We start from the raw sequence: 26810 nt of genomic DNA, 5'->3' as shown, positions 1-26810 counted from the left end.
GTAAATCATTTCGACACATTGATTCCTGTAGCAACGAGAAGGCCCAGAGGTCTGGACCATTTCGACACACTCCTTATTGATGAGCTACAGCAGCTCACTTGAGTGCTTCCTGTAACAGCGAGTAGGACTAGAGCAGTCTGACACAGACCCCGTCGACGACAACGCCATCATCGAACACGTCATGCTGGTATTCTCCGCCAATACTTTGAACATAACACAGTTGGTCAGCATGTTGCATTTCCTGGCACAGTCTAGCCTGGATGTAACGTTCCGGGTTTGAATCCACTCAAAGGCCTCGGAGCCGCTATACCGCTTGAAGTCAGAGTATACAGCTGGTCCTTCTAGTGGATCTATTGTTGTCGTGGGTGTTTGTACGGTTACCACACCTGAAATGAGGGTGTTGTTAACAAACTTTAGAACAAGATGAAGAAAAATACTACTGTTAGTCATTATATCATTAGAGGCAGGGGAAGTAGCTATTGCTGGTAAGTAGTGGTAGTCATTATATCATTAGCGGCAGGGGAAGTAGCTATTGCTGGTAAGTAGTGTTAGTCATTATATCATTAGCGGCAGGGGAAGTAGCTATTGCTGGTAAGTAGTAGTAGTCATTATATCATTAGCGGCAGGGGAAGTAGCTATTGCTGGTAAGTAGTAGTGGTAGTCATTATATCATTAGCGGCAGGGGAAGTAGCTATTGCTGGTAGTAGTAGTAGTCATTATATCATTAGCGGCAAGGGGAAGTAGCTATTGCTGGTAAGTAGTAGTAGTCATTATATCATTAGCGGCAGGGGAAGTAGCTATTGCTGGTAGTAGTAGTAGTCATTATATCATTAGCGGCAGGGGAAGTAGCTATTGCTGGTAAGTAGTAGTAGTCATTATATCATTAGCGGCAGGGGAAGTAGCTATTGCTGGTAAGTAGTAGTAGTCATTATATCATTAGCGGCAGGGGGAAGTAGCTATTGCTGGTAGTAGTAGGTAGTCATTATATCATTAGCGGCAGGGGAAGTAGCTATTGCTGGTAAGTAGTAGTAGTCATTATATCATTAGCGGCAGGGGAAGTAGCTATTGCTGGTAAGTAGTAGTAGTCATTATATCATTAGCGGCAGGGGAAGTAGCTATTGCTGGTAAGTAGTAGTAGTCATTATATCATTAGCGGCAGGGGAAGTAGCTATTGCTGGTAGTAGTAGTAGTCATTATATCATTAGCGGCAGGGGAAGTAGCTATTGCTGGTAGTAGTAGTAGTCATTATATCATTAGCGGCAGGGGAAGTAGCTATTGCTGGTAGTAGTAGTAGTCATTATATCATTAGCGGCAGGGGAAGTAGCTATTGCTGGTAGTAGTAGTAGTCATTATATCATTAGCGGCAGGAAGTAGCTATTGCTGGTAAGTAGTAGTAGTCATTATATCATTAGCGGCAGGGGAAGTAGCTATTGCTGGTAGTAGTAGTAGTCATTATATCATTAGCGGCAGGGGAAGTAGCTATTGCTGGTAAGTAGTAGTAGTCATTATATCATTAGCGGCAGGGGAAGTAGCTATTGCTGGTAAGTAGTAATAGTCATTATATCATTAGCGGCAGGGGAAGTAGCTATTGCTGGTAAGTAGTAGTAGTCATTATATCATTAGCGGCAGGGGAAGTAGCTATTGCTGGTAAGTAGTAGTAGTAGTCATTATATCATTAGCGGCAGGGGAAGTAGCTATTGCTGGTAGTAGTAGTAGTCATTATATCATTAGCGGCAGGGGAAGTAGCTATTGCTGGTAAAGTAGTAGTAGTCATTATATCATTAGCGGCAGGGGAGTAGCTATTGCTGGTAAGTAGTAGTAGTCATTATATCATTAGCGGCAGGGGAAGTAGCTATTGCTGGTAAGTAGTAGTAGTCATTATATCATTAGCGGCAGGGGAAGTAGCTATTGCTGGTAAGTAGTAGTAGTCATTATATCATTAGCGGCAGGGGAAGTAGCTATTGCTGGTAAGTAGTAGTAGTCATTATATCATTAGCGGCAGGGGAAGTAGCTATTGCTGGTAGTAGTAGTAGTAGTCATTATATCATTAGCGGCAGGGGAGTAGCTATTGCTGGTAAGTAGGTAGTAGTCATTATATCATTAGCGGCAGGGAAGTAGCTATTGCTGGTAAGTAGTAGTAGTCGTTATATCATTAGCGGCGGGGAAGTAAGTAGTAGTAGTAGTATTCATTATCATTAGCGGCAGGGGAAGTAGCTATTGCTGGTAAGTAGTAGTAGTCATTATATCATTAGCGGCAGGGGAAGTAGCTATTGCTGGTAAGTAGTAGTAGTCATTATATCATTAGCGGCAGGGGAAGTAGCTATTGCTGGTAAGTAGTAGTAGTCATTATATCATTAGCGGCAGGGGAAGTAGCTATTGCTGGTAAGTAGTGGTAGTAGTCATTATATCATTAGCGGCAGGGGAAGTAGCTATTGCTGGTAAGTAGTAGTGGTCATTATATCATTAGCGGCAGGGGAAGTAGCTATTGCTGGTAAGTAGTAGTAGTCATTATATCATTAGCGGCAGGGGAAGTAGCTATTGCTGGTAAGTAGTAGTCGTCATTATATCATTAGCGGCAGGGGAGTAGCTATTGCTGGTAAGTAGTGGTGTCATTATTATATCATTAGCGGCAGGGAAGTAGCTATTGCTGGTAAGTAGTAGTAGTCATTATATCATTAGCGGCAGGGGAAGTAGCTATTGCTGGTAAGTAGTAGTAGTCATTATATCATTAGCGGCAGGGGAAGTAGCTATTGCTGGTAGTAGTAGTCATTATATCATTAGCGGCAGGGGAAGTAGCTATTGCTGGTAAGTAGTAGTGAGTCATTATATCATTAGCGGCAGGGGAAGTAGCTATTGCTGGTAGTAGTAGTAGTCATTATATCTTTAGCGGCAGGGGAAGTAGCTATTGCTGGTAAGTAGTAGTAGTCATTATATCATTAGCGGCAGGGAAGTAGCTATTGCTGGTAAATAGTAGTAGTCATTATATCATTAGCGGCAGGGGAAGTAGCCATTGCTGGTAAATAGTAGTAGTCATTATATCATTAGCGCCAGGAGTAGCTATTGCTGGCAGTAGTAGTAGTCATTATATCATTAGCGGCGGGGAAGTAGCTATTGCTGGTAGTAGTGAGTAGTCATTATATCATTAGCTGCAGGGGAAGTAGCTATTGCTGGTAAGTAGTGGTAGATCATTATATCGTGGCGGCGGAGAGTAGCTATTGCTGGTAAGCAGTATTAGTCATTATATCGTGGCGGCAGGGAAGTAGCTATTGCTGGTAAGCGAGTGGTAGTCATTATATCATTGCGCGGCAGGGGGGAGTAGCTATTGCTGGTAAGTGGTAGTAGTCATTATATCATTGGCTGCAGAGTAGCTATTGCTGGTAAAGTGAGTAGTGGTCATTATATCATTAGCGGCAGGGGAAGTAGCTATTGCTGGTAAAGTAGTAGTAGTCATTATATCATTAGCGGCAGGGGAGTGGTGTGCCGGTACTAGTAGTAGTCATTATATCATTAGCGGCGGGGAAGTGGCTGTTGCTGTGTAAGTAGTGGCAGTCTTGATATCATTAGCGGCAGGGGAGTAGTTATTGCTGGTAGAGTAGTGGCAGTCATTTATATCATTGCTTGGCAGGGGAAGTAGTTATTGCTGGTAAGTAGTAGTCGTCATTATATCATTGGCGGCATGGGAGTAGCTACTGCTGGTAGTAGTAGTAGTCATTATATCGTTATTAGCGGGGGGAGTAGCTATTGCTGGTAGTAGTAGTAGTTATTATATCATTAGCGGCAGGGGAGTAGCTATTGCTGGTAAGTAGTAGTCGTCATTATATCATTAGCGGCAGAAAGTAGTTATTGCTGGTAAGTAGTAGTCGTCATTATATCATTAGCGGCAGGGGAAGTAGCTATTGCTGGTAGTAGTAGTCGTCATTATATCATTAGCGGCAGGGGAAGTAGCTATTGCTGGTAAGTAGTGTTAGTCATTATATCATTAGCGGCAGGGGAAGTAGCTATTGCTGGTAGTAGTAGTAGTCATTATATCATTAGCGACAGGGGAAGTAGCTATTGCTGGTAGTAGTAGTCGTCATTATATCATTAGCGGCAGGGGAAGTAGCTATTGCTGGTAAGTAGTGTTAGTCATTATATCATTAGCGGCAGGGGAAGTAGCTATTGCTGGTAGTAGTAGTAGTAGTCATTATATCATTAGCGGCAGGGGAAGTAGCTATTGCTAGTAGTAGTAGTAGTTATTATATCATTAGCGGCAGGGGAAGTAGCTATTGCTGGTAAGTAGTAGTAGTCATTATATCATTAGCTGCAGGGAAGTAGCTATTGCTGGTAGTAGTAGTAGTTATTATATCATTAGCGACAGGGAAGTAGCTATTGCTGGTAGTAGTAGTCGTCATTATATCATGCTAGCGGCAGGAGAAGTAGCTATTGCTGGTAAAGTAGTGTTAGTCATTATATCATTAGCGGCAGGGGAAGTAGCTATTGCTGGTAGTAGTAGTAGTCGTCATTATATCATTAGCGGCAGGGGAAGTAGCTATTGCTGGTAAGTAGTAGTAGTCATTATATCATTAGCGGCGGGGAAGTAGCTATTGCTGGTAAGCAGTAGTAGTCATTATATCGTTAGCGGCAGAGTAGCTATTGCTGGTAAGTAGTGTTAGTCATTATATCATTGGCGGCAGGGGAGTAGCTATTGCTGGTAGTAGTAGTAGTTATTATATCTTTAGCGACAGGGGAAGTAGCTATTGCTGGTAGTAGTAGTCGTCATTATATCGTGGCGGCAGGAATAGCTGTGCTGGTAAGTAGTGTTAGTCATTATATCATGTGCGGCAGGGAAGTAGCTATTGTTGGTAGTAGTGGTGGTAGTCATTATATCATTAGCGGCAGGGGAGTAGGTATTGTTGAGTAAGTAGTGGTAGTCATTATATCGTGGCGGCAGGGGAGTAGCTATTGCTGGTAGTAATAGTAGTAGTTATTATATCATTAGCGGCAGGGGAGTGGCTATTGCTGGTAAAGCGGTAGTAGTCATTATATTATTAGCGGCAGGGGAAGTAGGTGTGCCGGTAGTAGTGAGTAGTAGTCATTATATCATTAGCGGCAGAGTAGCTATTGCTGGTAGTAGTAGTCGTCATTATATCATTAGCGGCAGGGGAGTAGGTATTGCCGGTAGTAGTAGTAGTCATTATATCATTGGCGGCAGGGAAGTAGCTATTGCTGGTAAGTAGTAGTAGTCATTATATCGTTTAGCGGCAGGGGAGTAGGTATTGCTAGTAATAGTAGGTAGTCATTATATCGTTATGGCGGCAGGGGAGTAGGTATTGCCGGTAGTAGTAGTGAGTCATTATATCGTGGCGGCAGGGGAGTAGGTATTGCTAGTAATAGTGGTAGTCATTATATCGTTAGCGGCAGGGGAAGTAGGTGTTGCTGGTAAGTAGTGGTAGTCATTATATCATTGCGGCAGGGAAGTGGCTATTGCTGAGTAGAGTAGTAGTAGTCATTATATCATTGGCGGCAGGGGAGTAGGTATTGCTAGTAATAGTAGTAGTCATTATATCATTAGCGGCAGGGGAGTAGCTATTGCTGGTAGGTAGTAGTAGTCATTATATCATTAGCGGCAGGGGAGTAGGTATTGCTAGTAATGGTAAGTGATCATTATATCATTAGAGGGCAGGGGAGTAGCTATTGCTGGTAAGTAGTAGTAGTCATTATATCATTAGCGGCAGGGGAAGTAGGTATTGCTAGTAATGAAGTAGTAGTCATTATATCATTGGCGGCAGGGGTGGCTATTGCTGGTAAGTAGTAGTAGTCATTATATCATTAGCGACAGAGTAGGTATTGCTAGTAATGAAGTAGTAGTCATTATATCATTAGCGGCGGGGGGAGTAGGTATTGCCGGTAGTAGTAAGTGAATCATTATATCATTGGCAGCGGAGTAGCTGTGCTGGTAAGTAGTAGTAGTCATTATATCATTAGCGGCAGAGTAGCTATTGCTAGTAATAGTAGTAGTCATTATATCATTAGCGGCAGGGGAGTGGCTATTGCTGGTAAGTAGTAGTAGTCATTATATCGTTGGGCAGGGGAAGTAGGTATTGCTAGTAATAGTAAAGTGAGTCATTATATCGTTATGACGGGGAGTAGGTGTTGCAGGTAGTAGTATTGAGTCATTATATCATTAGCAGCGGAGAGTAGCTATTGCTGGTAAGTAGTAGTAGTCATTATATCATTAGCGGCAGGGAAGTAGCTATTGCTGGTAGTAGTAGTAGTCATTATATCGTTAGCTTGGCAGGGGTAGCTATTGCTAGTAATGAGTAGTAGTCATTATATCATTAGCGGCAGGGGAGTAGGTATTGCTGGTAAGTAGTAGTAGTCATTATATCATTAAGCGGCTGGCAGGGGAGTAGGTGTTGCTGGTAGTAGTAGTGAGTCATTATATCATTATGCGGCAGGGGAAGTAGGTATTGCTAGTAATAGTAGTAGTCATTTATATCATTAGCGGCAGGGGAAGTAGCTATTGCTGGTAGTAGTAGTAGTCATTATATCATTAGCGGCAGGGAAGTAGGTATTGCTAGTAATAGTAGTAGTCATTATATCATTGGCGGCGGGGAAGTAAGGTATTGCTGGTAATAGTAGTAGTCATTATATCGTGGCGGCAGGGGAAGTAGGTATTGCTAGTAATAGTAGTAGTCATTATATCATTAGCGGCAGGGGAGTAGCTATTGCTGCTAGTAATAGTAGTAGTCATTATATCATTAGCGGCAGGGGGAGTAGGTATTGCTGGTAATAGTGAGTAGTAGTCATTATATCGTGCTTGCGGGGGAGTAGGTATTGCTGGTAAATAGTAGTAGTCGATATATCATTAGCGGCAGGAAGTAGCTATTGCTGGTAAGTAGTAGTAGTCATTATATCGTGGCGGCGGGTGTAGCTATTGCTGGGTAGTAGTAGTAGTCATTATATCATTAGCGGCAGGGGAAGTAGCTATTGCCGGTAGTAGTAAGTAGTTATTATATCATTAGAGGCAGGGGAGTAGGTATTGCTAGTAATAGTAGTAGTAGTCATTATATCATTAGCGTAGGGGAGTAGGTGTGCTGGTAGAAGTAGTAGTAGATCGATTATATCATTAGCGGCAGGGGAGTAGGTATTGCTAGTAATGAGTAGTAGTCATTATATCATTAATGGCAGAGTAGCTATTGTTAGTAATAGTAGTGAGTCATTATATCATTAGCTGCAGAGGAGTAGGTATTGCTGAGTAGTAGTAGTAGTCATTATATCATTAGCTGCAGGGGAGTAGCTATTGCTGAGTAATGGTAGTAGTCATTATATCATTAGCGGCGGGGAGTAGGTATTGCTGGTAATGAGTAGTAGTCATTATATCATTAGCGGCAGGGGAAGTAGGGAGTTGCTGGTAATGAGTAGTGAGTCATTATATCATTAGCGGCAGGGGAAGTAGCTATTGCTGGTAAGTAGTAGTAGTAGTCATTATATCATTAGCGGCAGGGGAGTAGCTATTGCTGGTAGTAGTAGTAGTCATTATATCATTGGCGGCAGGGGGAGAGTAGCTATTGCCGGTAGTAGTAGTGATTATTATATCATTAGAGGCAGGGGAGTAGAGGTGTTGCTAGTAATAGTAGTAGTCATTATATCATTGTGGCAGGGGAGTAGGTATTGCTGGTAAGTAGTAGTAGTCATTATATCATTAGCGGCAGGGAAGTAAAATATTGCTAGTAATAGTAGTAGTCATTATATCGTGTGGCAGGGGAGTAGGTATTGCTGAAAGTGAAGTAGTAGTAGTCATTATATCATTGGCGGCAGGGGGTAGTAGGTATGCTAGTAATAGTAGTAGTCATTATATCGTGGCGGCAGAGGGAGTAGCTATTGCTGGTAAAGTAGTAGTAGTCATTATATCATTAGCGGCAGGGAGTAGCTATTGCTGGTAGTAGTAGTAGTCATTATATCATTAGCAGCAGGGGAAGTAGCTATTGCCGGTAGTAGTAGTGGATTATTATATCATTAGAGGCAGAGTAGGTATTGCTAGTAATAGTAGTAGTCAGTCATTATATCATTAGCGCGGCAGAGTAGGTATTGCTGGTAAAGTAGTAGTAGTCATTATATCATTAGCGGCAGAGGAGTAGGTATTGCTAGTAATAGTAGTAGTCATTATATCATTAGCGGCAGGGGAAGTAGCTATTGCTGGTAAGTAGTAGTAGTAATCATTATATCATTGAAGGCGGGGGAGTAGGTATTGCCGGTAGTAGTAGTAGTTATTATATCATTAGAGGCAGGCAGTAGGTATTGCTAGTAATGGTGAGTAGTCATTATATCGTTGCTGGCAGAGTGGGTATTGTGCTGGTAGTGAGTAGTCATTATATCATTAGCGGCAGGGGGAGTAGCTATTGCTGGTAAGTAGAGTAGTAGTGAAAGTAGTATTATCATTATATCATTAGCGGCAGGGGATGTAGGTGTGCTGTGAGTTAATAGTAGGTATTGCTAGCAAGTAGTGAAGTAGTCATTATATCATTAGCGGCAGGGAGTAGGTATTGCTGGTGAAGTAGTAGTAGTCATTATATCGTGGCGGCAGGGGAGTAGGTATTGCTAGTAATAGTAGTAGTCATTATATCATTAGAGGCAGGGGAAGTAGGTATTGCTGGTAATAGTAGTGAGTCATTATATCATTGGCGGCAGGGAGTAGGTATTGCTGGTAAAGTAGTAGTAGTCATTATATCATTAGCGGCAGGGGAGTAGGTATTGCTAGTAATAGTAGTAGTCATTATATCATTAGCGGCAGGGGGAAGTAGCTATTGCTGGTAAAGTAGTAGTAGTCATTATATCATTAGCGGCAGGGGAAGTAGCTATTGCTGGTAGTAGTAGTAGTCATTATATCATTAGCGGCAGGGGAAGTAGCTATTGCTGGTAGTAGTAGTAGTTATTATATCATTAGAGGCAGAGTAGGTATTGCTGGTAATGTAGTAGTAGTCATTATATCATTAGCGGCAGGGGAGTAGGTATTGCTGGTAAGTAGTAGTAGTCATTATATCATTAGCGGCAGGGGAAGTAGGTATTGCTAGTAATAGTAGTAGTCATTATATCATTAGCGGCAGGGGAAGTAGCTATTGCTGGTAAGTAGTAGTAGTCATTATATCATTAGCGGCAGGGGAAGTAGCTATTGCCAGTAGTAGTAGTAGTTATTATATCATTAGAGCAGGGGAAGTAGCTATTGCTGGTGTGGTAGTAGTAGTCATTATATCATTAGCGGCAGGGAAGTAGGTATTGCTGGTAAGTAGTAGTAGTCATTATATCATTAGCGGCAGGGGAAGTAGGTATTGCTGGTAGTAGTAGTGAGTCATTATATCATTAGCGGCAGGGGAAGTAGCTATTGCTGGTAGTAGTAGTAGTCATTATATCATTAGCGGCAGGGGAGTAGGTATTGCTAGTAATAGTAGTAGTAGTCATTATATCATTAGAGGCAGGGGAGTAGCTATTGCTGGTAGTAGTAGTAGTCATTATATCATTAGCGGCGGGGAGTAGGTGTTGCTAGTAATGGTAGTAGTAGTCATTATATCATTGGCAGACCAGGGGGAGTAGGTGCCGGTAGTAGTAGTGATCATTATATCATTAGCGGCAGGGGAAGTAGCTATTGCTGGTAAAGTAGTAGTGAGTCATTATATCATTAGCGGCAGAAGTAGGTATTGCTAGTAATAGTAGTAGTCATTATATCATTAGCGGCAGGGGAGTAGCTATTGCTGGTAGTAGTAGTGAATCATTATATCATTGGCGGCAGGGGAGTAGCTATTGCTGGTAAGTAGTAGTAGTCATTATATCATTAGCGGCAGGGGAAGTAGCTATTGCTGGTAAGTAGTAGTAGTCATTATATCATTAGCGGCAGGGGAAGTAGCTATTGCTGGTAAGTAGTGGTAGTCATTATATCATTAGCGGCAGGGGAAGTAGCTATTGCTGGTAGTAGTAGTAGTCATTATATCATTGGCGGCGGGGAAGTAGCTATTGCTGGTAGTAGTAGTCGTCATTATATCATTAGCGGTAGGGGAGTAGCTGTATTGCCGGTAGTAGTAGTAGTCATTATATCATTAGCGGCAGGGGAAGTAGCTATTGCTGGTAAGTAGTAGTAGTCATTATATCATTAGCGGCAGGAGAAGTAGCTATTGCTGGTAGTAGTAGTAGTCATTATATCATTAGCGGCAGGGGATGTAGCTATTGCTGGTAAGTAGTAGTAGTCATTATATCATTAGCGGCAGGGGAAGTAGCTATTGCTGGTAAGTAGTAGTAGTCATTATATCATTAGCGGCAGGGGAAGTAGCTATTGCTGGTAAGTAGTAGTAGTCATTATATCATTAGCGGCAGGGGAAGTAGCTATTGCTGGTAAGTAGTAGTAGTCATTATATCATTAGCGGCAGAGGAAGTAGCTATTGCTGGTAAGTAGTAGTAGTCATTATATCATTAGCGGCAGGGGAAGTAGCTATTGCTGGTAGTAGTAGTAGTAGTCATTATATCATTAGCGGCAGGGGAAGTAGCTATTGCTGGTAGTAGTAGTAGTCATTATATCATTAGCGGCAGGGGAAGTAGCTATTGCTGGTAAGTAGTAGTAGTCATTATATCATTAGCGGCAGGGGAAGTAGCTATTGCTGGTAGTAGTAGTAGTCATTATATCATTAGCGGCAGGGGAAGTAGCTATTGCTGGTAAGTAGTAGTCGTCATTATATCATTAGCGGCAGGGGAAGTAGCTATTGCTGGTAGTAGTAGTAGTCATTATATCATTAGCGGCAGGGGAAGTAGCTATTGCTGGTAAGTAGTAGTAGTCGTCATTATATCATTAGCGGCAGGGGAAGTAGCTATTGCTGGTAGTAGTAGTAGTCATTATATCATTAGCGGCAGGGGAAGTAGCTATTGCTGGTAGTAGTAGTAGTCATTATATCATTAGCGGCAGGGGAAGTAGCTATTGCTGGTAAGTGGTAGTAGTCATTATATCATTAGCGGCAGGGGAAGTAGCTATTGCCGGTCAGTAGTAGTAGTCATTATATCATTAGCGGCAGAGTAAGTGCTATTGCTGGTAGTAGTAGTAGTCATTATATCATTAGCGGCAGAAGTAGCTATTGCTGGTAGAAGTAGTAGTAGTCATTACATCATTAGCGGCAGGGGAAGTAGCTATTGCTGGTAAGTAGTAGTAGTCGTCATTATATCATTAGCGGCAGGGAAGTAGCTATTGCCGGTAGTAATAGTAGTCATTATATCATTAGCGGCAGGGAAGTAGCTATTGCTGGTAAGTAGTAGTAGTCATTATATCATTAGCGGCAGGGGAGTAGCTATTGCTGGTAAGTGGTAGTAGTCATTATATCATTAGCTGCAGTGGAAGTAGCTATTGCTGGTAAGTAGTAGTAGTCATTATATCATTAGCGGCAGGGGAAGTAGCTATTGCTGGTAAGTAGTAGTAGTCATTATATCATTAGCGGCAGGGGAAGTAGCTATTGCTGGTAGTAGTAGTAGTCATTATATCATTAGCGGCAGGGGAAGTAGCTATTGCTGGTAAGTAGTAGTAGTCATTATATCATTAGCGGCAGGGGAAGTAGCTATTGCTGGTAGTAGTAGTAGTCATTATATCATTAGCGGCAGGGGAAGTAGCTATTGCTGGTAAGTAGTAGTAGTCATTATATCATTAGCGGCAGGGGAAGTAGCTATTGCTGGTAAGTAGTGGTAGTCATTATATCATTAGCGGCAGGGGAAGTAGCTATTGCTGGTAAGTAGTAGTAGTCATTATATCATTAGCGGCAGGGGAAGTAGCTATTGCTGGTAAGTAGTAGTAGTCATTATATCATTAGCGGCAGGGGAAGTAGCTATTGCTGGTAAGCAGTAGTAGTCATTATATTTTTAGAGGCAAGGGGAGTAGCTATTGCTGGTAGTAGTAGTCGTCATTATATCATTAGCGGCAGGGGAGTAGCTATTGCTGGTAAGAAGTAGTAGTCGTCATTATTATCATTAGCGGCAGGGGAAGTAGCTATTGCCGGTAGTAGTAGTGAGTCATTATATCATTAGCGGCAGGGGAGTAGCTATTGCTGGTAAGTAGTAGTAGTCATTATATTATTAGTGGCAGTAGGAAGTAGCTATTGCTGGTAGTGGTAGTCGTCGTTATATCATTAGCGGCAGGGAAGTAGCTATTGCTGGTAAGTAGTAGTAGTTATTATATCATTAGCGGCAGGGAGTAGCTATTGCTGGTAAGTAGTAGTCGTCATTATATCATTAGCGTCAGAGTAGCTGCTAGGTAGTAGTAGTGTTAGTCGTTATATCATTAGCGGCAGGAGTAGCTATTGCTGGTAGTAGTAGTAGTCATTATATCATTAGCGGCAAGTAGCTATTGCTGGTAAAAAAGTAGTAGTGGTCATTGTATCATTAGCGGCAGTGAAAGTAGCTATTGCAGGTAAGTAGTGTTAGTCATTATATCATTATAGAGGCAGGGGTGGTAGCTATTGCTGGTAAGTAGTGGTGAAGTTAGTCATTATATCATAAGCGGCAGAGTAGCTATTGCTGGTAGTAGTAGTAGTCATTATATCATTAGCTTGCGCAGAGTAGCTATTTATGGTAGAAGTAGTAGTCATTATATCATTAGGCAGGGAGTAGCTATGTGCTGGTAGTAGTAGTGATCATTATATCATTAGCGGCGGGGAAGTAGCTATTGCTGGTAGTAGTAGTAGTCATTATATCATTAGCGGCAGGGAAGTAGCTATTGCTGGTAGTAGTAGTAGTCATTATATCATTAGCGGCAGGGGAAGTAGCTATTGCTGGTAGTAGTAGTAGTCATTATATCATTAGCGGCAGGGGAAGTAGCTATTGCTGGTAGTAGTAGTAGTCATTATATCATTAGAGGCAGGGGAAGTAGCTATTGCTGGTAAAGTAGTAGTAGTCATTATATCATTAGCGGCAGGGGAGTAGCTATTGCTGGTAAAGTAGTAGTGGTCATTATATCATTAGCGGCAGGGAAGTAGCTGTGCTGGTAGTAGTAGTAGTCATTATATCATTAGCGGCAGGGGAAGTAGCTATTGCTGGTAGTAGTAGTAGTCATTATATCATTAGCGGCAGGGGAAGTAGCTATTGCTGGTAAGTAGTAGTAGTCATTATATCATTAGCTGCAGGGGTAGTAGCTATTGCTGGTAAGTAGTAGTGGTAGTCATTATATCATTAGCGGCAGGGGAAGTAGCTATTGCTGGTAGTAGTAGTAGTCATTATATCATTAGCGGCAGTGGAAGTAGCTATTGCTGGTAGTAGTAGTAGTCATTATATCATTAGCGGCAGGAGAAATAGCTATTGCTGGTAGTAGTGGTAGTCATTATATCATCAGTGGCAGGGAGTAGCTATTGCTGGTAGTAGTAGTAGTTATTATATCGTTAGCGGCAGGGGAAGTAGCTGCTGGTAGTAGTAGTAGTCATTATATCATTAGCGGCAGGGGAGTAGCTATTGCTGGTAGTGAGTAGTGGTAGTCATTATATCATTAGCGGCAGGGGAAGTAGCTATTGCTGGTAGTAGTAGTAGTTATTATATCATTAGCGGCAGGAGAAATAGCTATTGCTGGTAGTAGTAGTGGTAGTCATTATATCATTAAGCGGCAGGGGAAGTAGCTATTGCTGGTAAGTAGTAGTAGTCATTATATCATTAGCGGCAGGGGAAGTAGCTATTGCTGGTAGTAGTAGTAGTTATTATATCATTAGCGGCAGGGGAAGTAGCTATTGCTGGTAGTAGTAGTAGTCATTATATCATTAGCGGCAGGGGAAGTAGCTATTGCTGGTAGTAGTAGTAGTCATTATATCATTAGCGGCAGGGGAAGTAGCTATTGCTGGTAGTAGTAGTAGTAGTCATTATATCATTAGCGGCAGGGGAAGTAGCTATTGCTGGTAAGTAGTAGTGAGTCATTATATCATTAGCGGCAGGGGAAGTAGCTATTGCTGGTAGTAGTAGTAGTCATTATATCATTAGCGGCAGGGGAAGTAGCTATTGCTGGTAAGTAGTGGTAGTCATTATATCATTAGCGGCAGGGGAAGTAGCTATTGCTGGTAGTAGTAGTAGTTATTATATCATTAGCGGCAGGGAAAGTAGCTATTGCTGGTAGTAGTAGTAGTCATTATATCATAAGCGGCAGGGGAAGTAGCTATTGCTGGTAGTAGTAGTAGTCGTCATTATATCATTAGCGGCAGGGGAAGTAGCTATTGCTGGTAGTAGTAGTAGTCATTATATCATTAGCGGCAGGGGATGTAGCTATTGCTGGTAAGTAGTAGTAGTCATTATATCATTAGCGGCAGGGGAAGTAGCTATTGCTGGTAGTAGTAGTAGTAGTCATTATATCATTAGCGGCAGGGGAAGTAGCTATTGCTGGTAGTAGTAGTAGTCATTATATCATTAGCGGCAGGGGAAGTAGCTATTGCTGGTAAGTAGTAGTAGTCATTATATCATTAGCGGCAGGGGAAGTAGCTATTGCTGGTAGTAGTAGTAGTCATTATATCATTAGCGGCAGGGGAAGTAGCTATTGCTGGTAGTAGTAGTAGTCATTATATCATTAGCGGCAGGGGAAGTAGCTATTGCTGGTAGTAGTAGTAGTCATTATATCATTAGCGGCAGGGGAAGTAGCTATTGCTGGTAAGTAGTAGTGGTTATTATATCATTAGCGGCAGGGGAAGTAGCTATTGCTGGTAGTAGTAGTAGTCATTATATCATTAGCGGCAGGGGAAGTAGCTATTGCTGGTAAGTAGTGTTAGTCATTATATCATTAGCGGCAGGGGAAGTAGCTATTGCTGGTAGTAGTAGTAGTCATTATATCATTAGCGGCAGGGGAAGTAGCTATTGCTGGTAGTAGTAGTAGTCATTATATCATTAGCGGCAGGGGTAGCTATTGCTGGTAAGTAGTAGTAGTCATTATATCATTAGCGGCAGGAGAAATAGCTATTGCTGGTAGTAGTAGTAGTAGTCATTATATCATTAGCGGCAGGGGAAGTAGCTATTGCTGGTAGTAGGTAGTAGTCATTATATCATTAGCGGCAGGGGAAGTAGCTATTGCTGGTAAGTAGTAGTAGTCATTATATCATTAGCGGCAGGGGAAGTAGCTATTGCTGGTAGTAGTAGTAGTCATTATATCATTAGCGGCGGGGGAGTAGCTATTGCTGGTAAGTAGTGGTAGTCATTATATCATTAGCGGCAGGGGAGTAGCTATTGCTGGTAAGTAGTAGTAGTCATTATATCATTAGCGGCAGGGGAAGTAGCTATTGCTGGTAAGTAGTAGTGGTCATTATATCATTAGCGGCAGGGGAAGTAGCTATTGCTGGTAGTAGTAGTAGTCATTATATCATTAGCGGCAGGGGAAGTAGCTATTGCTGGTAGTAGTAGTAGTCATTATATCATTAGCGGCAGGGGAAGTAGCTATTGCTGGTAAAGTAGTAGTAGTCATTATATCGTGGCGGCAGGAGAAATAGCTATTGCTGGTAGTAGTAGTAGTCATTATATCATTAGCGGCAGGGAAGTAGCTATTGCTGGTAAGTAGTAGTGAATCATTATATCATTAGCGGCAGGGGAAGTAGCTATTGCTGGTAAGTAGTAGTAGTCATTATATCATTAGCGGCAGGGGAAGTAGCTATTGCTGGTAAGTAGTAGTAGTCATTATATCATTAGCGGCAGGGGAAGTAGCTATTGCTGGTAGTAGTAGTAGTAGTCATTATATCATTAGCGGCAGGGGAAGCTATTGCTGGTAAGTGAAAGTGTTAGTCATTATATCATTAGCGGCAGAGTAGCTATTGCTGGTAGTAGTAGTAGTAGTCATTATATCATTAGCGGCAGGGGAGTAGCTATTGCTGGTAGTAGTAGTAGTCATTATATCATTAGCGGCGGGGAAGTAGCTATTGCTGGTAGTAGTAGTAGTCATTATATCATTAGCGGCGGGGAGTAGCTATTGCTGGTAGTAGTAGTAGTCATTATATCATTAGCGGCAGAGGAGTAGCTATTGCTGGTAGTAGTAGTAGTGGTCATTATATCATTAGCGGCGGGGAGTAGCTATTGCTGGTAGTAGTAGTAGTCATTATATCATTAGCGGCGGGGAGTAGCTATTGCTGGTAGTAGTAGTGGTAGTCATTATATCATTGGCGGCAGGGGAGTAGCTATTGCTGGTAAGTAGTAGTAGTCATTATATCATTAGCGGCAGGGGAAGTAGCTATTGCTGGTAAGTAGTAGTAGTTATTATATCATTAGCGGCAGGGGAAGTAGCTATTGCTGGTAAAGTAGTAGTGAGTCATTATATCATTAGCGGCAGGGGAAGTAGCTATTGCTGGTAAAGTAGTAGTAGTCATTATATCATTAGCGGCAGGGGAAGTAGCTATTGCTGGTAGTAGTAGTAGTTATTATATCATTAGCGGCAGGGGAAGTAGCTATTGCTGGTAAGTAGTAGTAGTCATTATATCATTAGCGGCAGGGGAAGTAGCTATTGCTGGTAAGTAGTAGTAGTCATTATATCATTAGCGGCAGGGGAAGTAGCTATTGCTGGTAGTAGTAGTAGTAGTCATTATATCATTAGCGGCAGGGAAGTAGCTATTGCTGGTAGTGTAGTAGTAGTCATTATATCATTAGCGGCGGGGGAGTAGCTATTGCTGGTAAGTAGTAGTAGTCATTATATCATTAGCGGCAGGGAAGTAGCTATTGCTGGTAAGTAGTAGTAGTCATTATATCATTAGCGGCAGGGGAGTAGCTATTGCTGGTAGTAGTAGTAGTCATTATATCATTAGCGGCAGGGAAGTAGCTATTGCTGGTAAAGTAGTAGTAGTCATTATATCATTAGCGGCAGGGGAAGTAGCTATTGCTGGTAGTAGTAGTAGTCATTATATCATTAGCGGCAGAGTAGGGGAAGTAGCTATTGCTGGTAAGTAGTAGTGATCATTATATCGTGGTAGTAGTATTAGGTCATTATATCATATTTAGCGGCAGGGGAGTAGCTATTGCTGGTGAAGTAGTAGTAGTCATTATATCATTAGCGGCAGGGGAAGTAGCTATTGCTGGTAGTAGTAGTGGTCATTATATCATTAGCGGCAGGGGAAGTAGCTATTGCTGGTAAGTAGTAGTAGTCATTATATCATTAGCGGCAGGGGAAGTAGCTATTGCTGGTAGTAGTAGTAGTAGTCATTATATCATTAGCGGCAGGGGAAGTAGCTATTGCTGGTAAGTAGTAGTGGTCATTATATCATTAGCGGCAGGGGAAGTAGCTATTGCTGGTAAGTAGTAGTGGTCATTATATCATTAGCGGCAGGCTATTGCTGGTAGTAGCTATTGCTGGTAGTAGTAGTAGTAGTCATTATATCATTAGCGGCAGGGGAAGTAGCTATTGCTGGTGGTAGTAGTGGATCATTATATCATTGCGGCGGTGAGTAGCTATTGCTGGTAAGTAGTAGTCGTCAGTATATCATCGTGGCAGAAAGTAAGTAATGACAGATTAGTAGTGGTAGTAGTAGTAGTCAGTAGTAGTAGTAGTAGTAGTAGTAGTGTAGTAGTAGTAGTAGTAGTAGGAGACTTACAACTAATCTCTGAAATGAACATATTTTACAGAAAAAAGCTCAAAGTGAAAAAAAAAAAATATAATGAAAGGGCCCTGAGAGACGTTCTTCATTTTCAGAAATCTAGGTTATATTTGGGATTTCTTGGATATGTTTACTTCAGGGGTCAGACTGTATAGTAGTAGTAGTAGTAGTAGTAGTAGTAGTAGTAGTAGTAGTAGTAGTAGTAGTAGTAGTAGTAGTAGTGAGTAGTAGTTTAGTGAGTGGGTATGGCTTTACGTCGACACCAGAAATGGGCTTCAAACATTGTGCCCATGTGCACATGCGTGTGGAATCGAACCCGGGTCTTCGGTGTGACGAGCGAACGCTTTAACCACTAGCTTACCCCACCAGCCCTATTAGTAGTTAGTAGTAGTAGTAGTAGTAGTAGTAGTAGTAGTAGTAGTAGTAGTAGTAGAAGTAGTAGTAAGCAGCAATAATCTTAAACCCGATGTTAATTCCCATTTCACCTCATCTTGTAATCACTCGTGAAGATCAATGCTCATGCTTTTGATCCTTGGGTTTTCTGGTATTTTCTGAGATTCGATTATCTACAGACCGCCGCCAAAAAGCTGGAATACTGCTGAGCGCGGCGTTAACAACAACCATCCAACCAATCATCTTGTAATCGCCCAAATATATATGATCAACCCTCTTTCCTTGCAACATATGAAACTTACTGATGTCAAGCTTTTGTTCGCATACAACAGGTTGTACTCGTGCCGGATCTGTTTGCATCCATCCAGAGGTAGCTGCAAGAGTGGCAAATCCGGGTCCCTCTGTGTCATGGCTGCTGAAGGCGAGTGTGTTCGCGAGGATATTCCACGATGGAGTGAACCATGACCACTCAGTTGTCGACGTCCTTTTCAAGCCCAGCCACACCTCCGTGCTCAGGAAACGTGCTATAGCAAGGGAAAGACATGTTTAAAACAGCATTGGAAACATCACACAGACACGGTTGTTGACGTCATTTGAGAATCACTTGTGACGTAATATCTTATGACGTCATTCATGACCATCAGTGATTGTCAGCTTTATGTTGAACAAAGACGCAAAAACTAAAATTAATGGTTGGTATCGTTGAGTGTGACTATCGATATTGCGAAATTCAGAAACATTAAGAAGATGAAACAAACAAAAACATGTTGTTGAGCATCGACCTAAGAATTCAGGATATGATGACTTGTGTCAACCAAGTCAGCGAGCCCGACCACGCAAAATTTTCTCGACTTTTATGACAATCGTGGGTTGATGAAGACCAAGTCTAACCCGGATATTCAAGGGTGCAAGTGTATGCATTCCCCACGAGTTACATTCATAGAAATTTCATTTCATTTCTTCGGTTTCCTATGGGTGTTTTTTCACGTTGCAGTCGATGCTATGCGTGTCTATGGCAACAGCATCTGGACCAGGATGGCTAAGTAGCCTACTGGTTAAAGCGTTCGTGCGTCACGCCGAAGACCCGGGTTCGATTCCCCACATAGGTACAATGTGTGAAGCTCATATATGGTGTCCTCCGCCGTGATGTTGCTGGAATTTTGCTAAAGTGGCCCAAAAACAGAATTCAGTATCTAGACCAGACAAACAAGTTGTTAATATCAGAAGCAATGACTCATTTTGCCCGGTACGATCAAAACAGACCCTTACAACATTTGAGGCGGTGGGGTAGCCTAGTGGTTAAACGTTCGCTCGTCACGGCGATGAACCGGGTTCGATTCCCAACATGGGTGGAATGTGTGAAGCTCATGTCTTGTGTCCCCCGCCGTGATATACGCTGCTGTAAAACTAAACTCACTCACTCACTCACCTAACAACATTTATGTATAATTACTGTCCCAAACCCAACGGGTACACGAGGCTGTATATGGATTATCTTGATCACTGGATCCAAAACACCGACCTTGAAGTTCTGCACGCAGCCAGAGCTCCTCGAGTATATTGTCAATATGAGGTAGATGTGTCTCTTCATCGTCACAGGCTGTTGTGGCGGAATCCAACGTCATCTGGTTGTTAAGGACGTAGTAGCAGCGTCTGCCGTCAAAGTCGAGGATTGCAGTCGAGATGCCGTGGTGACGGGTACATAGAGACTGTACAACGAAGGCTGGAGAAATGATGGGGCATTGTCAGGAGAAAACACCGCCCATGTTGTTCTCACGGAACACTTTCAAATAGTGAAAAGCAAATTATAGTACGTAGAATATATCATTTAACTTCTTTAAATATCTAGTAGGTGTGTGACATAGCCACATCTATTGTTATTGATGTTTATTTTGTGACCCCAAACTCCACGCTGTGTGAAATTCATGTCAATGTATCCAAGGGAATAAGGCCTGTAAGTCTCGCGAGGTGCTACATCCGGCATTTAGCTGGTTTCCGGCCCCCCTTGCGCGCGCCAGCTTGCGTTATGCGAGACGGGGCCCAGCTTACCTCCGGTACCAGACGCATGTTCAGAACCGCGAGTGCCCGCGAACGCTAGCGAGCGCTCAATCCTGAACGCCTGTGCCCGTTCGAGCTGCCGCGCGCGCACGCGAACCATCCTCCCGTTCGAGCTGCCTCGCCAAGCTAACCAAGATGGCGACCATGTTTAACGTCATTTGTCACCGCTCGCCCCTTTCCGTAACCTCCAACAAGAAGACAAAAGCTATTCGGCTTGTCCCATAATAACACGAGTTGGTCACGAATGGTTTCATGTAACCATGCGCTCGCGTCCGTTCTCAACCGGACCAAGTGTAAAACCATGCTTGGTTGTCACAGCTGTTGACAGTCGTAATATTGGCTAATTTGGAGATGGTTAGATCGGAAATGGGTTATTCCTGCAAGGATTATCGGTTCCTTACTGTCAATTGACAACCATGAGACCATTCGAAAAGGTATGAAACGTTGTTTGTCACCGGAAGTACTAAGGTCATCCGGTACCATGACATAAATCAAATGACATCCGTTGTATCTTACACCCAATGCACGTCAATTAGTGTTTACAAAATGAAAATTTGTGGTAGCTGCGGTGGCTGAGGGGGTAAGATGGCTGATTTATGTGCGGGCGATTAGGTGCCTGACTCTGCGAGTGTGGGTTCGAATCCCAAACCAGTTCTGGTTCAAAATGTTGCAAAGCGAGATACAGTTTTCCCCACAAGGTTACCTCACCTAGGTTACTAGGCTGTTTTATGTGCGGGAGATTAGGTGCCAGACTCTGACAGTGTGGGTTCGAATCCCAAACCAGTTCTGGTTCAAAATGTTGCAAAGCGAGATACAGTTTTCCCCACAAGGTTACCTCACCTAGGTTACTAGGCTGTTTTATGTGCGGGAGATTAGGTGCCAGACTCTGACAGTGTGGGTTCGAATCCCAATCCAGTTCTGGTTCAAAATGTTGAAACGTGAGATACAGTTTTTTCCCAAATTTCTCGTTATTATATATTAACGCGCCATTTATTGTTATCATACTTCAAAGTCATCAACGATTTGAAAGAAATATAGTCAAGCAAATCTGGTAGGTTAATACGAATACGGCAATGATCATTCTTGCTTTGTTTTGCTATCGTCAGATCATTTTCCTTTAACAAGTCATTGCTGTATCGAAACGTCACAGAAAAAGAAGATTTAATGCATACAGTTTGTCACTATTGTTTCTAAAATATCACTCAAAGAAGTTATTGGGTCGTACTACGGTTTAAAGTGAGATTTTACGCCGCTTTGAAAATCTGTTGTTTCGTGGCGTGTCAGGGTGAGGAGAGGAGAAACACTGAACTCAAGTTCTTTTGCAGAGGCTATGAAAAACTCAATGTCATATAGGAAGTGGTCAAATGTAACATGTATGTTGGATTACCACCGTTGTGGCTGAATTGAATAGACGGCTGACTTTGTGTGTGTTTTCAGTTAGGTGCCTGAATCTGAGGAATGGGTTCGAATCCCAATACAAGTACCGTACTCTGTACTCTTCTAGAAAGTGTAATCTCAAATATAACGTATGTTACAATAAAGGGTAGGTATAAACATTCTTAGCATCATGATTAGATCACACATCCTACCTTCAGACAGTTCCTCTTCACACAATGTCTGGCTCTGGTGCGTGCTATCAATCTGGACCAACTCTGCTCCGTCCTGCAGGGCGTAAGCCAAATCCATCTCCGGACACAATGTAATTTCACAGAAGTCAGTTACTACTGGAGAATTCACGGGTATGGGAGCTTTACTACTGATCCAGTTCCAGGACCCGTCTGCTTCTCTTTTCAAGCCCAACCAGAAGTTGCTGCTGCCGTTGCCCACTATTTCAAGAAACGACAAAAGTGTGTAATGAGAGTGTGTTTTTTGTAATTTGTATTATCATTGATTAGGTGATAGTTATTATGGGTCACAATGTTTGGAGTTTTGAGTGTGGGCTTTGGTTCGCATCTCACATCATATATGTTCATTGACAATAGTATTTGTAGCGGCACGCCTTTTTGATAGCGCTTCAGAGTTGCCTCCCTTTGGCTGACATTATTTTGTTTTGACTTCTGAGTTTTGTCACGTCGTTTGTTCGAGTAAATTCCGCATCGTTCTGAGAGAATAATGATGAAGCCTGGCTTTGCCAGAATGCTCGAGAATTGTGTAAAAGCTATATAAAGGCTGGTCGTTGACTTGTGACACGCACACGGACTTATCACTGGAGTTATACACTTGTGTCTGCCATCGTTGAGGTTGATCAACATCGTCAAGACTGACCGTGCTTTCCTATATTCAACTGTTGTCATTGTAAACAACCTTCAATCAATATATCTGCTCTCACTGTGAATGCCAAGACTCTGGTGAGTTAATATTTTGTATTTGTGACCCAATAGTTTAGATTTGTGACTCAATTGCACTGTACTAGAAATCTCTACTGTCATTCATTGTAGCTAACTCTTTGTTTGTTCAATATATTAACGAGTATTTTAGACTTGTCTGTGTTCTATTTTGCTGGTTCAAAGGGGACTCTTAAACCTTTTGCCACGGCAAACTATTAACCGTAACAAGTGTTTCTGATGTGTTGTTAGAGGTAGGTTTGGTCAATTTTATAAGAACTATGGGTTTTGTTTGGTTGTTGTTTAACGACGCACTCTATGATATTCCAGATATATGGCGGTCATCTGTAAAAGCTTTAGTCCGGACAAGACAATTCAGTGATCAACATCTTCCACATCGGTCTATGCAATGACATGTGTCAGCCAGATACCATAACATGCGTCAACCTGGTCACCACCAGATTTTCAAGGGTTACAAGCTGGGGAGTATACCTTATTGTTTTCTTTCACAGTACACAAATAATAAATAACTGGTGTGTCATTGTTTCTTTCACATTACATTTCATCAATAAACAATTAACATGCCATTGTTTCTTTCGCATTACATTTCACCAATAAACAATTAGCGTGGCATGTTTCTTACACATTACATTTCATCAATAAACAATTAGCATGCCATTACTTCTTTCATATTACTTTTCATCAATAAACAATTAACATGCCATTGTTTCTTTCGCATTACATTTCACGAATAAACAATTAGCGTGGCATGTTTCTTACACATTACATTTCATCAATAAACAATTAGCATGCCATTGTTTCTTTCACACTGCTTTTCATCAATAAACAATTAACATACCATTGTTGCTTTCGCATTACATTTCATCAATAAACAATTACTATGCCATTGTTTCTTTCACATTACATTTCATCAATAAACAATTAGCATGCCATTGTTTCTTTCACACTGCTTTTCATCAATAAACAATTAACATACCGTTGTTGCTTTCGCATTACATTTCATCAATAAACAATTACTATGCCATTGTTTCTTTCACATTACATTTCATCAATAAACAATTAGCATGCCATTGTTTCTTTCACATTACTTTTCAAGAAAATCTGAATATCTTCAAACATGTCAAATCTTTGAAGTGCATTTAGAAGTGGAATGCATAAGAAAAGCAAGATTTATGGATGTCAACTTCTTTATTGTGAATAACACGACGTTTGAGAGTGTATCCCACTCCTTCGTCAGGTTTCGCATGATCTGATGAAGGAGTAAGCATACTCTCCGAAACGTCGTGTTATTCACAATATAGAAGTTGACATCCATAAATCTTGCTTTTCTTCAAACATGTCCATCACTACATCAGTCAAACTAAACGATTTCTCTATTCTTCCTAATCTGTTATATTCTCAAACTCAAGATCTCTCATGTATATGTTCTCTGTATAATTCTTGTAAATATTGGGAGAGGGCGTCATTAAGTTGGATAACTTGTGCCCAATCCTTTTCCTCAATGAATAAAAAATGTTTAAATAAAAAATTACTTTTCATCAATAAACAATTAATATGCCATTGTTTCTTTCGCATTACATTTCACCTATAAACAATCATTGTGGAATTTTTTGTTTCACATTTCGTTTAATCAATAAACAATTAGCGTGGCACTGTCTCATTTACACTACATTTGTTTGATAAACAACTAGCATGTCATTGTTTCTTTCACATTACTTTCACCAATAAACAATTAGCGTGTCATTGTTTCTTTCACATTCCATTTGATCAACAAATACTTTGCGTGGCATTGCTTCTTTTATATTACATTTCATCAATAAACAATTAGCATGCCATTGTTTCTTTGGCATTACTTTTCATCAATAAACTATTAGCGTAGCATTCTTTCTTTCACATTACTTTCCATTAATAAACAATTAGCGTTGCATTCTTTCATTTACATTACATTTCATCAATAAACAATAACCGTGTCATTGTTTCTTTCATATTACATTTCATAAATAAACAATTAGCTGGAATATTGCTGATTGCGGTGTGAAACTAAACTCACTCATAATAATGTGTGACATTGTGCCCCGAGGTTCTAATTGGTGCTCATGATATCAACCACCGGTTTCTAGGATATTCACATGTCAGATTTAGAATACACTACCTTGAAGCTTATCGAAGAGGAGTTCAAGTTCCTGATGAGTGTCAGCATGCATGAGGTGTGTTCCTGACGTCTCACATCGGGATCTGGCAGAGGTGAAGGTCTCCACGCCTTCAAAGGGGTAGTAGCAGCTTCTCGTAGTGGGCCTGTACACCGGGACTGGTCCCCCGATGAAGCTTTTACAGAGGAACGGGCCAAGTCTGTCTGAGAAATACAAGTCAAAACGTGTGATAAGAATCATTCCTCCATTACCTGCTGTTTTCCAGTGTGGCCTAATGTGGTGGAGAATAGCATCCCTTATCTGTGCAAGGATCAGCTTCTCTTTGGTCGAATAAAAGCCGTGATAACGAACCCTTTTTTGTAACCTGCTGTTTGTAATCACTGGAACACATCAGGAAACTTCTTGGACGCACGTCTAATGTAGTCAATTACGTCCAACGTCGACAACGGCATTGATCCTGACAAACCCATCCAATTCCCAGTCGTCACATTTAGCCAGCATGCATTACTGAGGATATTTATATCCGGAATACCCAAAAAGCTTAGACATGTATCCTTATATTACTGATTTATGTTCAAAGTGACGTCAAACCAAATTCCTTTAAACACCTTCCTGTGATTTTACGACAGTTAGCGTATTAACATTCACAGACATAAACTTGTAGACTCAAAAACATCATCTCGCGCAGAAATCTAGGTCAATACATTTAACTGAATGACGAGAGATGATTTCTGTGCCATTTGTTTCAACTTTTGGTATGCATTGATAGAGCGTCAGACTCTCAGAGACTTAATGAAGCACCTGTTGTTACCCTCGCGGATGACTCAACATTGTGAGTGCGTGCGTGCGTGCGTCCGTGCGTGCGTGCGTCCGTGTGTGCGTGCATGCGTGCGTGTGTGTGTGTGATCCTTATCAAACTGCGATATGCTATCCCAGTGAACTATCACTATGATTCTGGCATATGCAACCACATACGCAATCGCATACGCACACACGAATTAATGTCAATGCACAAAGAGGTATAATCATGACAATGATGTAACCTCATAAAAACGCTTCACTTCCTATTCTGTAGCCTCGATATTATATTATTATACAAACAGTTGATTTCACAATCTCACAACCATTGCCATGCGTACAGTGTCCGAAGCCAAACTTCATGATGCTCCTGGAATATGGCTAAAGGAGTCTTAAACCTCATTCACTGTGGGGAAACGCCCAGACAAGGAGCTGACGATTACCTATACTAGAACGTACCTTCAAAAGCGTCAATCTCACAAAACAGTTGATGGTGGGATGTCGAAAGTGCCCGGATGAAAGTACCGTTTGGGCTGAAAACAGCATTCTGGCCTACAGTTGAACTGTACCCAAGCCAGGGGTATTCGTCCATTGTGACAGGCTCGGACAGGTGCTTGTCAACCCAGTACCATTGGTCAGGGAAGTACTCATCTTCTTCCATTCCCAACCATAAAGTTGTTCCGAACGATCTCGCTGGACCAAAAAAAAATCTCAAGATTTAGGAGACTGTTATTCTGTAGGCGCATGTCAATGAATGAATGAATGAATGAATGAATGAATAAAAGAAACCTTGAACACTAATATGATACCAACATTCATTGACAGCATTGTATCTGATTGCCGTTATAAGCCACGGGAAGCAATATGTCAGTTAAATTACGACAAATTAAGAAATTGAAGAAAAAGAAACGCCATCCGATCTTTATGATTCGGCCTTGACGACAAATGCGAAACTATTTGCACCTATTCTACCCAAGAACCGCCATTCGATCTTTAGTCTACTGGAAAAGGTAAATCAAACCAAAGGAAACCTTTCACAAGAGCGACTGAGTATGTTAATTAATGTCGGTTTGAACTGTGCTTCGATTACATCAAGACGTCACGGCGGAATGTCCTTGTGACCAGAAGAGGTTTCTGGGAACGTCATTAAACGCAGAATCCCAACAGACTTTGAACATTAAGATTCCATTCATTAACAGAAGCCACAGTCGCTTTACTCATGACTACCTGCTCAAACCGGATGGAGATGGACATCCTAGGTTTATCCTAAATTTTCACCATCAAGGATATTCTACTTGAATGTGTGGACTTTTCAACTGGGAGGGACTCACATTATGAAGAAATATATCTGAAATCTGTTTTCACGCGTGAGTGGGTATATCATTGTGAACTATACTAGGCACATAAAGAAACTGTGCATACAAAAAGTTAAATTCTAAATTTATCAAACCTGTGTAGACACATAAGGATTTAAACTCAGAGATTAGTGACATGTTTCCAACATGCATGCACGTGCCACGTTCCGTGATGTC

At 41.6% G+C, this 26810-nt stretch overlaps 1 protein-coding gene across 1 annotated transcript; it reads right to left on the bottom strand.

Moving 5' to 3' along the window:
* On the bottom strand, positions 1-25957 carry LOC124262513. Its single transcript, XM_046697022.1, has 6 exons — positions 25738-25957; positions 24483-24683; positions 21575-21811; positions 19450-19650; positions 18230-18451; positions 1-386 (listed from the first exon to the last, which is right to left on the bottom strand). Exons 1-6 carry the CDS (start codon positions 25937-25939, stop codon positions 85-87), a joined length of 1365 nt encoding a protein of 454 aa, XP_046552978.1. The 5' UTR covers positions 25940-25957; the 3' UTR covers positions 1-84.
* Positions 25958-26810: the final 853 nt, after the last annotated feature.

This window comes from Haliotis rubra, unplaced genomic scaffold, assembly GCF_003918875.1.
Source record: "Haliotis rubra isolate DU_JTF1 unplaced genomic scaffold, ASM391887v1 Scf842, whole genome shotgun sequence".
Lineage (NCBI taxonomy): Eukaryota > Metazoa > Mollusca > Gastropoda > Lepetellida > Haliotidae > Haliotis > Haliotis rubra.
The sequence above is the reverse complement of the archived record's forward strand: the minus strand, read 5'-3'. Positions and strand labels throughout refer to the sequence as shown.